Source organism: Taudactylus pleione, unplaced genomic scaffold, assembly GCF_031769625.1.
Source record: "Taudactylus pleione unplaced genomic scaffold, aTauple2 ptg000074l, whole genome shotgun sequence".
Lineage (NCBI taxonomy): Eukaryota > Metazoa > Chordata > Amphibia > Anura > Myobatrachidae > Taudactylus > Taudactylus pleione.
Genome location: NW_028284476.1, coordinates 1628606 through 1641715, shown reverse-complemented (window position 1 = coordinate 1641715; position 13110 = coordinate 1628606). Strand labels below are relative to the sequence as shown.

At 46.6% G+C, this 13110-nt stretch overlaps 1 protein-coding gene across 5 annotated transcripts in view; it reads left to right on the top strand.

Annotated features, from left to right (window-relative positions):
- The window catches only part of AGAP1 (ArfGAP with GTPase domain, ankyrin repeat and PH domain 1), a 402392-nt gene that overhangs the window by 314214 nt on the left and 75068 nt on the right, over window positions 1-13110 (top strand). For all 5 annotated transcript variants that reach the window (XM_088467751.1, XM_088467750.1, XM_088467753.1 and 2 more), the window contains 2 exons: window positions 4912-5016; window positions 10606-10774. In XM_088467751.1, coding sequence (XP_088323877.1) covers window positions 4912-5016; window positions 10606-10774 — 274 coding nt within the window. The remainder of the gene's footprint in view (window positions 1-4911; window positions 5017-10605; window positions 10775-13110) is intronic.

The following is a 13110-nucleotide window of genomic DNA, read 5'->3' as shown; positions in this document are numbered from 1 at the left end:
AGGGAACCCCACTTCGAAAACGGGGAGAACTTATAAACTCCACATGGATGGGCTGTGCCCGGGAGTGGAACCCCTCACCTCAGTGCTGTGAGACAGTCATGCTATCCACTGCACCAACCGTGCTACTCATATGTATGGCGGACAGGGTTACCTGGGAGACTTACTTCGTATGAGAGAGTGTAGTCTTCTTGTATCCAAATGGTTGGTGATTATTTACCATAAAATCAAATTTCGGTATGGGTCACGTGTATGCCCCCGTAGCATATTTATGATCTCGCAGTCTGTGTGCATATATATTAGCTGGAGAACCCCTTAATAGAACAGAGTTTTGTTTAGGGTGCACCCGCCGTCCGTGTGACGCAAACTGTATACTGTAGTGATGAGAGTACGAATGGCAGCCAAATCTTAAGGTGATTGGAAAGGTCAGAGGCCTCTTCTCGCGGCCTCAGTATGGCGGACAGGTAGGATCAGACATTGTACCGTACGCTTGCTCTACCACTACAAGTGGCCCGTACAATGACACATACACGGTTGCTATGCCGGGGATCGCCGCAGCAGGTCTGTGCGCCTCCAGCTGGGAGAAAATAGTTCTTTTTAATTGTTGGCCTTGGGAGAGATAAGAAGGGGGGGACAGCAGGAGGGGCAGGTGATGGAGCATCTCAGTAATGGACCCCAGGTTAGAGAGATTGAAACCTTCGGGAGGTCATTACCACCCACCCGTGTCCATGGTGTCCCCTTTTGTCTGGGGCTTTAACTGTTTTTAAATGATAGGATCTTTCTGAGGATAAAGTACAGAATATGACATGAGCACCTGAGCTCGCTTTCCCTGCTGGGTACGTTTTGGATTCTCACTGCAAAGGAAAATTGTAAATGCTCGGGACTAAATGCACAGAGCCGGTTCTGAATCCGAAAGCCGATTAGCAGCCCAATCGAAGTAGTGACTCAATGCGCTTCTGTTATGCCGCTCAGCGTTATCACTTCCAGGCGCTGCAATTGCAGCTGAGAGTTTATCATTCAGGCCCCACCTTCATTTTCATATGCAAATGAGGGATCAGATTAGATTTGGATTTTGGCAGCGTCTCCTGTGCTGGAATTTGGTCTAAAATACCCTAAAATTAGGCTTTGGTTCATCCCTACTTGGGACACATACAGGCTATGTTTTTATAGGTCAGGGAATGGGGGAGGTTAGACCGACCAACCAGATTTACTTCCCAAATTGCAGTTTGCTTAATTACTGAGCATTTTTATGAACCTTCCAACCCGTGTCTGCATTTAGACCTCTGTCCTCTTCAGACGACATCCTAAAAGAATGCTCTTTGCTAGGCACAGGAAGGTGTGACTCTTGTGCAGCAGGAAGACATAGGAATCAATTAAAAAAAAAAAAAAGATTCGGATACACCTCGTTCCACTTTCCTTCTTTCAGCTTCCGCCATCTCACATCACCTTTCCCGTCGTCTCTATTTCTGCTGGAAATTATCTATCATTATTAAAATGTGCATTGTGAGTGTATGTGTGACCGTGTGTGTGTGTGTGACCGTGTGTGTGTGTATGTGCGTGTGGAGGAGGGGGGGTGTACAGGGCAGTGAGAGTCTCCTGTCTCTATCTCCCCTCTCTTTATTATTGTAAATTACTGCTGAGCTGTGGAGAGGTGAGCGGTTTAGCCAATTAGTGGAATTCGAGTTGGATTTGCTTGTCATTAGCTGTGCTCCTGTGCAGGCCTCTTTGAAGCCGGCTCTTGTGTGATGTCCTCCCAGCGGTGAGATGTTGGTAATGACAGAGGGGTCACCGGGGTGAGGTGACCTCGCCACCAACATCCTTTTATTGTTTTTTTTTTTGTCTTGTCTTTTTTTTTTTTATTCCCCAGGTTTAGCAAATAGGACAGCGACAATAACAAGTTTCCTCTCCGCACCCAGCAGGGGCTTGTGGGAGCCTCGGACGGCACTATTAAAGTGTGATGTTCCCCAGCCCCCCTCCTACACAGTGACAGAAATATTACCAACAGAAGGTGGAGGGGTGGGGGGTGCGTGATTAGGTCGCTGTGATTAACCACGTCAGAGCCAGAGGTCCATGCCGTACAGTGGTGCAAGATATCGCAGCTTTTGTTTTCCATAGAGTTAACCCTCTTATTACCGCGCAGCACAGTAGACCTCTAACCACAACTTGTCCAGTTTCCAGTCTGGTCTTTCCTTTATATCCCGGTTGTGCAGCCCACCCACTAAGCCCCTATTTGTGCATCCCTTTGCCACTGTATTAGGAGAGTGATATAGATCATTGGAAGTGATCATCAGCGCTTCATTGTAAATGCTTGTCTGACACGTGTCATATTGCTGCTTTCATGCCTGAGCTGTCTAATTATGTCGTCAGAGTTAGGAACTTCTTTTTTTTTTAATATAAACTACAGATGTGTCCTCATACACCTAGCCTCCAGGCGCGTTAGACAGCTCTTCTAGTTGCGCCGTGGCGCGACTCAGTGCTGATGGTCTTTGTGTGACTTTTTAACTTCAAATGCGTCTTATTTGCACAGCGATGCGAATTGGTAGCAAATGCAGCTTCTGCTGATTAAAATGACATGCGGCATGCCTATATTTTGTGAGCAAGTGCGGATGTATCTGCATGTGAAATGCTATGTTACAGCATCAGCAGCTGTGACAGTGTAACGTAGCATTTCACATGTAGATACACCCGCAGTTGCGCACAGGGAGTTTGACTGGGGCGGTACACCTGTCAAACCGTAACGCAGGTGTCCTAAGACGAGCTCAGGGAGGACAGAAACCTCCTGTGGAGCAGAAGGGAAAATTGTAATCATTTAATCAGCAGAAGCTGCTTGTGCGTCCTATTTGCATCACTGTGCGGATAAGACGCATTTGAAGGTAAAAAGTTTCACGAAAAGACTTTCGGATCTACCGAGTTACATGGAGCTCCTGTGTTATGTAATGCGACTTGTAGTGCACGAAGCATAGATGTATGTGGACACATCTGTACCAATTGGTTTAAATTCCATAATTAATAATGTACTGAAGTGTTATGTGTAGTTCCTCTGTTTGGCTGTTAATCTGTCCTGAGCTTATTATAATTTCCTCCGGTCATTTACATTTACATTTGGGAATGGCAGGTAAGATGGGAGAAGTTTTTAGCCTGTGTCTTCATCATCCGTGTCACATATAACCAGAGCCTCCCTGCCCCTGGTCAGTCTCTACCCCACCAACCTCTCCTCCTGCAGGCAGAGCCGGATCAATAAATCTTTGCTGGTAAATAATTGCTATTGAGCTGTGTTTCCATGCAGGAGTGTGTGCGCTCTGTTGTGACAGCCCGAGGTTGGGGATGGGGGGAAGGACATCTCCCTTCTAGATCACGTCACACTGGGGCGCACACCTAGGGGGTAGTGTTTACCCCCTGCTCAGTCCGTCTGACCTGTGGTTTGGTCTGTCAATGGCAATACACTTGTCATTGAGCTCTCTCTAACCAGAACTGAGCTTTGTATGAATATTAGGTTCTGCTTTTCTACTAACTCTAAAGACAGATTTCAGTCGTCCATTAATTTACAATTTTTGTTTTCCATTTGCTATATTGGTTAATAGTTTAGTGGTCTCGATACACAGATTTTGCACTATGTATGTACAGTACGTACATTGCATTTAAAAGCAGATTTGTGCTCTATATACAGTATGTAAAACTATAAATCTCTACAAGTGTACTATAAGTTCCATTGGAGGTACATAAGTAGCTGGCCAAGTTCTTAAATAATGTACCAACTGTAGTCAATGATAGTATTAGTAGTAGAAGAATATAAAACTTCTGACTAAATTCTGAGAATCCGTTCCGTGCTCCCTAACCCTTATATACAGATGTGTCCTAACATACTATTGCTGCAGTCACGCCAAACAGCCCTTCTCTACGCGCCGGTTCCTGTCTGACTCTGCTCGCACCGAGCCCGAGAATCCATCTTAGTCACAAACTGATGCAACAAAACGCTTTGCGGGAAGCAGGTTGACGCATCTGTTGATTGATTTGACGTGCGTCACTTGTATATCTGCGCAACTGAATCTGTATACGAAGTGCCACGATGCAGCGGCCGCGGCTTTTTTCCACGCCAAGGTCCATTGCGCATATCAACCCAATCAATGCGGTCTCGTTAAGAGATTTGTCGCATCCGTTCGAGAAGACGACACATTTTGGGGGGCAAAAACGGTCGCTCGGCACAAGCCAATTCGCACGGAAAATGGCGTCACTTGAACCTGACGTCTCGTTTCAGGTATATTGGCTAAGAGTATGTTGCCTGTTTCCAACATGATGGGAGGCTGTATATAGTAAAGGGGGACTTGGTAAAAAGTAGATAACACCTCTCTAAAGTCAATTGTCTGTTATTTCCTGAATGCGCATTTGCTTATAATTTACGATTCTCCATGTTCATGAACACTAAAGTGGCATCACCTCTGCAAATCGGAATATTACTGAATAAGGTTACCTAGGTGTGCTTTAGTATGGGGCAGAGCAATTGTCTGTTGTTTCCTACTTTTTGTAATGGTGTCTCTGTAATAAAGGCTCCTTTTACCAAAAAGTTACTTATTTTGGTAAAAATAGAATGTTGTGAATGAGCCCTCTTGCTGGATATAACAGCGCTTTCTTCAACGTTCCTTCTCGTTCCACTGTTTTTCATGATGATTTAGCCACCGCGTGGCACTTTATCCACTGGATAATATGCAGCTTTCCTTTCCAAAAGCGTGCCAGGATTTCCCTGCCACTGACTGAGAGATGTCATACCTATGTATTTACAAAGGACTGGCCGCTTCACAACCTGAGCAATAATAACCGTGCCATCTAGGACCTATATGCTAATATGACAGTTCTCTTGTCCATAGCCTCTGTTCTTGTGTGTTTGCTGGTCTTTGACTTATTGTCTTTCCTTTGCAGGGAATGCTACTAAAGCGAAGTGGAAAGTCCCTAAATAAAGAATGGAAGAAAAAATATGTCACACTGTCTGACAATGGAGTCCTTACTTATCACCCAAGTTTACATGTGAGTACTGTCGTGGTGCCCTCAGGGTTCATTTCACCTCTGTGGCCCCAGTTTCCAGACAGGAGCGGAGCTATGGGCCCACGTGTCCCCGCTGGAGCGGAGCTATGGGCCCGCGTGTCCCCGCTGGAGCGGAGCTATGGGCCCGCGTGTCCCCGCTGGAGCTATTTGCCTGCGTGTGAGTATTTTCCTGATGCAGAGTAGTATGTTAGGTATTATTTGCTGGATCCTGTGATTTTTGACCAGACCTGGTTCAATCTTTTCATGAATGCATAGACCCCATCATATGGAGATCACCTTCTACTTGGCACAGAGAGAATATATGGACCTATAGTTTATAAAAGAATTAACACTTTTTTACCTGAGCAGTCTAAATGAGATGTGGTGAGATAGAGGGAGACATTCCTTTTCTGTATTTATTTACATAAATCATTACCTATGCAAACCGGATGTTTTCCTGTTTTTATACCATCTTAACATTATTATTAATGGTTATAATAGTTCTCACCATACATTCATAAAACCCTGAGTGCGCATCTGGTCACTTGCCCACCTGCACACCCTATAGAACGCATCCTATGTGACATGTCTGGCTACCAATATGAGAGTATGCGGTGCCATATACATTCACTGCAAGTCCCGTCTGAGGGGCAGTTAGCTGCGGGTAGGTGAGAGGGGCAATGTTAGATGTCTGCGTGCGAGGTGAGAAAATTCCCCGAGTGTGTCTTTGGCTTCATGTTTGTGCGCTAGTCTGAGTCTTTCTGCTTGGAAGTATTGGTCTGTGTTAGGTCAGGGCATGGTGCTGAATGGCTGTAATAGGAAGATTGGGGGGTGACGTACAGCCGAGCTGCCCCCTCTGCAGGTGAACAACTCCACGAGCTCTTCATTACATCCTTGTCAAAACTGAAAAATTCTCTAATCAACAGCAATCTGTCCGCAGCCCCCCGGACCGCTGGCAGTGTCCCCCCTCTCTATCTGCTGGCTGGCGCTTACGTCTCCAGGCTGCTGATTACATTAGGCTAAGCTGCAGAGGAAATGAACCGTGTCTTATTTAGGTGCAAGTAGCTCCCACGTAGCTGGGGCCTGGGGCACTTTTAGAGCATTTTATAGCATTAAAATTAGTGTAGCTTCCCTCTGTGCTGCTGCATGTAATGCCTTAAACTCAATAAGCAAAAGGCGAGCGAGCCCCCACTCCCTCTCTCCCCCGCTCTACCGAGAGGTTAGGCTTTCTTTATTATTTATTTTTGGTATTTATTTTCTTCTCCCGATGAGTCTGATGTCTACAAACCTTGGTCAGGAAATGGCAAAGTCTAATAACCATGTTATAGTAGTCTTCTTTCTCTACCTATAGTTTGCAATATGATTAAACAACACTTTGCATATACCAGGAAAAGTCTGTAGTGCGAGAATGTAGCGTTATGTGAAAATGAGCCCCGATCATAATATATATAACAATATAGACGCTATTCTGGAAACACCAGGCGCTGCCTGCATTCTAAAGAAGAATTAAAATTAGATATTTAGAGAGCCAACAGCATAAGCGGATTTAACTCTCAGCCAAACTAGTTAATTATTTGCTATTTGTGTACCATACTGCACAGTTACCGTGGGCCGTTGTTTTTATCCCCGTCAGCTATTGGCCCCCTATACTTCACCACAATATTACTTTTGCAGTGTTGTCTAATTTCCACAGTGTTTGGTTTCCTCGTCTGTCTCTCCAGTACAGGTCTTGTGGCTCTCTAGTCCCTCGTAGCTTTAGAACAAGAGTAGGCAACATCCGGCACTCCAGCCACTGTGGAACTAAATGTTCCAGCATGCCCTAGCAGCAAAACTGTGGCAGGGCATCCTGGGATTTGTAGTTCCACAGAAGCTGGAGTGCCGCACGTTGCCTACTCCTGCTCTAGAACATGACCCGTGGATTGTAGGGGCACACAGGCTGCAGGATGCTATGTTCCTTTTGTGCTTGTTTTTTTTTTTTTATGTAGTATCTGCACCAGCTAATTGTTGCAGCTTTAAGAATGTGCCCTGGAGGTCTGATCAGATCCTCTGTGCTGCCCCTCCTTACCCCGAAACAAAGTTTCTTAATACCTCCCAAGTCCCAGAGCAGAGCAACCGTGAAGTGACAGTCACAGGGTGCAAAGCGGCAGCCAGACCCCGCGGAGACCCGACTCTCCCTGCAAACATCCCCCCTCCCACTGCGCACCGTGCGCCTCTCTATCTCACCACATCTCATTTGCATCTGGGACATCAATTAGCATGTTTGTTGAGGCTAATTGAATGAAACTCAATCATAGCCCTTAATTGCTTGCCTATGTAAAAAGAAATCACATTAATGCAGCTAATTAAGTGTATGGCAATAAGATGCAACATAATTAGGGAAAGCGATGTTAACTCTTTGCTTGCCGCACGGAGGCGAGCAGCGCATCATGGAATAAATGCACCCAACTAGCTCAGTGTGGCGCGTTCTCCTGGCAGCAGAGAGTTAAGGAGCGGAATATAGATGCAGGATAAGAGACAAAACACTTTCTTATTGTGCTCATGTCTAACATTGAATCTCGCATCTCAAGGATGAACCCAATTTTCAAACAAAACAAAAAAACAATTCCTTTCCGATGCATTCCCGCAAACATTACGGCTTCTCCGCAACGTGTTTAGTGCTTCACCATAGCACAGCTCCAAATATTCTGTATATTCAGACCTAGGTGTTCTAAAGGGTAAGTGTGGAAATATTACATTTAAAATTTTTCAAACAACATCCTTTAAAGTATTTAATATACCCGCATATCAACGCACGTCTGCAGTTTATATCGGAAATATTGACTCCTTACAGCAGCAGGATCTGTGCCTTTATGTCCAGATCACATCATTATCCAGTGACCGAGCATGCTGCACCCCAGTCAGTGCTGGAGGTCTAGATGGGGAAGAGGGGGGGGGTGATCTATGAGACTGGGACCAGCTCCTCGCTGCCTGGTAATCTCTCCACTCGTGTGGGTTTATTTGTTTCCTATGTTAAGAGATTAGCGATGGAGTGAGCAGAACATGCTAATGGCTTTGCAATTACGGCTTTTTCAGGTTTTAGAGGGGCAGGATAGGGACCTTAGGAGGGAGGGGGGGGGTCTCTGGAATAGACCCCAGAGACTTGTTAAATGTTCTTAATCTCACAAGTGTCTGAGCTGCCTCCTCCTCGAGCCTTGTTAAGTGGTCGTGTACCTTGATCTTGTGTTGTTTGCCTCTGATCAGTGATTTTGGATTGATGGTGGCTGGGGGGAGAGATCTGCATTGGTGAACCAGGACACATGGCTTATTACTGGTATCTGCACGGAGAAATGAGGCCAGTAGCAGATCACACCCTTTGATCGTTCTTTGATAAACCGTATGATATGTTGATTCAGAGAAGCACAGATTTGTGTTTATCTGTGTGTGTGTGGTGGAAAGGGTTGAATTAGTTTTTTGGATAGCTCTTTATATGTCCTTTGTGATGTTACACCCCTCGCTAGTTTGGGATATTGCTCATTTTCTTCCACTACAAATATTTGATGCTTGTCTTTGTAGTATCACAAGAACAAGTAAGCAACAATAATATGCGACAATACATTTAATTTCATTTGGTCTTTGGCTCATTATATATTAACTTCTAATTTTTTTAGAGATAATAACGAACCCAGATAGGCGTCTGCTCCAGCAGAGTTCCAATCATCTTTTATAGTTCTCTGCTCACTTTCTTCTACATGGTGTGAATTTCTGATCATTAATTTAATAAAGATGTAGGTGGCCAGCTCTCCCGGTTAGCCCAGTGGCTCAGTATTTATCCCGGTGCCCTCCTGGGCATCCTGTCTCGGACAGGGGACCAAATACAGCAAGGTGGGGGAGGCACTCGGGTCTCGTCAAATGATACAAGCAGGCAAACAAGACGTTCCAACATTTCAGTGTATTTGTTTCACATTGTCATCAGGGATAAGATCCAATTATTATTTGTTATTACTGGTTATTTATATAGCGCACACATATTCCGCAGAGCTTTACAGAGAATATTTGTCCATTCACATCTATAGATTGTAAGCTTGCAAGCAGGGCTCTCTTACCTCTATGTCTGTCTGTTATTACCCTGTTTTGTTCTATCAATGTTTCCAATTGTAAAGCGCAACGGAATATGCTGCGCTATATAAGAAACTGTTAATAAATAAATAAATCAGTCCCTGCCCCAGTGGAGCTTACACTCTATGGGGTCTAGTTACTAAGCAGTGTTAGGAGACAGAGTGAAAAGTGATAAGGTGCCAGCCAATCAGCTCCTAACTGTCATCGTTTGAAAAATGACAATTGGGAGCTGATTGGCTGGCACCTTATCACTTTTCACTGTGTCTCCTAACACTGCTTAGTAACTAGACCCCTAAATTCCCTACCACATGCTCACACACATACACACTAGGGTCAATATTTGTTGGGAGCCAGTAAACCTACCAGTATATTTTTGGAGTGTGGGAGGAAACCGGAGTACCCGGAGGAAACCCACGCAGCACAGGGAGAATATACAAACTCCACACAGTTAGGGAAACAAAGCCACAACCTCAGTGCTGTGAGGCAGTAATGCTAACCATTACACCGTCTGTGCTGCACACACCCTATAGCCCAGAGATCACCATGTGCAAGACAATCAAGCACCTGAAAATAATCACGGTGCAGTTAGATGACTTGAATGATTAGCAAACACAAATTCCTTGATTCAGTTGTTCAATGACCAGGAAGAGACAGTAATTTCAGATTTCTCCCTAAGCTTGGTCTGTATCTGCATTGTAACACCTAGCTTGGTATAATTTTACTGTGTACCTCTGCAGCACGTTTCGTCATTGTCAATTTGCAGCTGCAGATTATCCTGCCCATGGGTAACTGCAAGATTATGGGGTTGCTGTATCAAGCAGTGAAAAGAATGGAGCAGTTGGCCATAGCAAACTATCAGCTTTTACCTATCATTTTATAGAATGTACTACTTGAAGCTGATTGGTTGGGGATGTAGTTAGCAGACCGGTAGATTGGATACCGCTGGTCTAAATGAAATCCCGTCAGTGGAAGCCTGACATTTAAGATAGGCGTTGAAATACCGACATCTGTCTTAATCCAGATGCCGGAATCTAGACAGACGCCATCCTGAACGAGGTAAGCCGGGGTGTCTTGGCTGTTAGTTGCCGGCGGTTGGGAGTGTTAGGTTTAGGCAGCATAGCGGGGTTAGGTTTTGGGGGGGAGGCTAGGGTTAGGCTCCACTGGGGGGGGTTGTTAGGGTTAGGCACCACTGGGGGTGGTAGGGTTAGGTTTAGGCACAAAGGGTGGTATAGGCACTAACAGGGAGGGTTAGTGTGCTGGGTGGGGACGGTTAGGGTTAGGCTACAAGAAGGGAAGGTTACGATTAGTATACTTACCAGAACCTTGTTGGAATGCCGCTGACTGTATTTTGACAGGAGACATCCCGACTGCCGGTATTACATACCCATTCCGATTGGTTGCTATGGGCAACTTCTCCACTCTCTTCACTGTTTGATACATCCAACCCATTTATCTGTTAATTCTCTCACCCCAATGTAACTTTTCCTTGTCTTGCAGGACTACATGCAGAATGTCCATGGCAAGGAGATTGATCTCCTCAGGACCACAGTTAAAGTCCCAGGCAAGAGGCCACCACGGGCAACATCATCGTGTGCACCCATCGCCAGTCCCAAAACCAACGGCCTGACCAAAGAGGTCAGCGGGCTGCAGATCTCCCCTAATACAGGTGTGGAAAGCTGAAGCACTAATACTGGAGACTGATATATGTGCTCTATAATGAGAGATTGTGTCCCCTGGTCTATATAACGTACTAACATCATATATTTCATGGGGAGCGGGGCTGCTGTAAATAACCTTCCCGACCACATCCTGTTATTCAAACATCATCTCAGCACTTGGACGGCTGTGAGTGTGAATGAGGAACATCGCAGCCTAATAATTGCGGAGCTATTGTCTCACACTGCGCAGCCTCTACAAAGGTTTTTTTTTCTTTACAATAATTTTTATTTTAGCTTTGAGCAATACATTACAGAATGGACATGTATTCGGTAAGAGATAAATATATGGTTAGTACAGTACGTACAGATGTGTCCTCATACACCTGGCCTGCATATGCCAGGCGGCGCGTGGCGCCTAGTGTGAGTGGTCTGCCACAGAACGGGCGCCAAGCATTTTTTTTTTTTTTTATCAAAGATGCCCCTTAGTCGCAGTGAGATGCAACTAAGAGACACAATGAGATTGCACTGATCAATCTGCTATGCTATACTGGTGTGCGACTGAGTCTGTAAATTAAGCACAAGGGAACTTGGCGAGGAAAAAAGACGCGACTGCTGTATTGTAGAGCTTTGTATACAGATTCAGACTCAGCCGCACACAGATATACAAGTGTTGCATATCAAATGAATCCGTGCCGTCTCCTGGTGCGTCTCATCACATTGTGACTAAGACTTTTTTTAGGGGGCGAAAAAGATGCAAAACAAAGATACTCGGCACCAGCAGAGTTGCACAGTGCCTGGCACGCCGAATGGGGTGGGTTGGTATGACTGCAGCTAAAATGTATAAGGACAGGTCTGTACATATTATTAGTCCTTCAGAGTCCATAGGGCTCCACAGACAGACATTGGGGTGTAGGTGGGAGCTGGAGGACCGGACACCAACAGCAAAGCTTCTCAATTCCAGGATGCTACGGTCGCTCCCCCTATACCCCGCCCACAGCCTGAGGGCACCAGTTTCTTTGGTGTGGCAGGAGCTGCACCACCATTATAACAGAGGGCTGCATTAAGCAGCCCAAGCTTTAATTTTATGGTTTTATTTACTTTTTATTTTTTACCAAACGGGCGGTCAGCCACCAGACTGTCCTCTTGACGTCTCTGCTGCCGCACCCATCCACGGCCACGTGGCACCAAGCCTGTGCTAGGTACTCCTGGCGGGGTTCCGAGGGGGACTAGCTAGCAGGCTCCACAGACCCCAGACTGCAGCCCGGAATCCAGGGGACAGGTAAGGTGGAACCCTGTTCGCGGGGACACACTGCTTAGTGCAGTCTTGCTCCCCGGTCTCCGGAATCGCTGATGTGGACACTAGCTCGCCCACTACTCCACTAAACCACTGGGGCATAACAATACTGGCGCAGAGGCATGTTGTAAAGGCCAGGTGGTTACCATCAGCCAGGGGATAAAGCGCTCTCCCTGCAGCCCGTCCCCCAGCTCAGGGCGCCATTCCACTGCGGTCTTTGTGTTCCCTGAGCTGCTGCTCCCTCACCCTGCCTCCCCCATGGATAGACGTACTGTCTACCTCAATACAGACTTTGGCTAATACCTCTACGGTTTCTACTTCAGGATCCATAGGGGGTCCACAGGGTTGACCTTGGGGGTATAGGTTGGGAACCAAATCCGAGCACCACGCAGTTAAAGCTTTCAGCTCCCAGGATACACTGGGTCCACTCTCCATGTAACTCCGCCCCCAAGCCAGAGGCACCTCAGTTTTTAGTTGGTGCCCGGCCGGAGTCGGGTCACCCTTGGCAGCCCCTAAGTTTAAATTTTATTTGAAGTGTGTTTTAATTTATTTTATTCTTTTTTTACTGCTCTTCAGAGCGGCAGCATCAGAGTGTCCATTGGACGTCCAAGCTGCCGCTCCTACACCCTGCCGGCGCTGCGACGCCAGTACAGATTTGGGGATCGCAGCGGGACCCCAGAGTCTGTACTAGCTGGACTCTGGAGGAATCCCTGGGCTGCTGCTGCCGGATTGATGGGGACAGGTAAGTCACGGGTCACCGCTTGTGGTGACCTGCGTGTGCATGCAGCCTTATGCCTCCGGTCTCTGGGGACAGACCGGAGGCGGTGGCAGCGGGCTCCCCCTGCATAGCGGCATACCCCGCGGGTCCACTAGACCACCAGGGTTTATAACTGCAGCGGGAGCCGGCATCCCGGCGTTTAATTGCTAGCTAGGGAGGCAGTCTTCCCCGTCTAGCGGCTCCTCCCCTCAGCTCAGCGCGCCTTTCCAGCGCATGGTTCGGCGTCCCTGATCTGCTTCCTCCATGGGCCACGTTTCCTCTGAGGTCTCCAG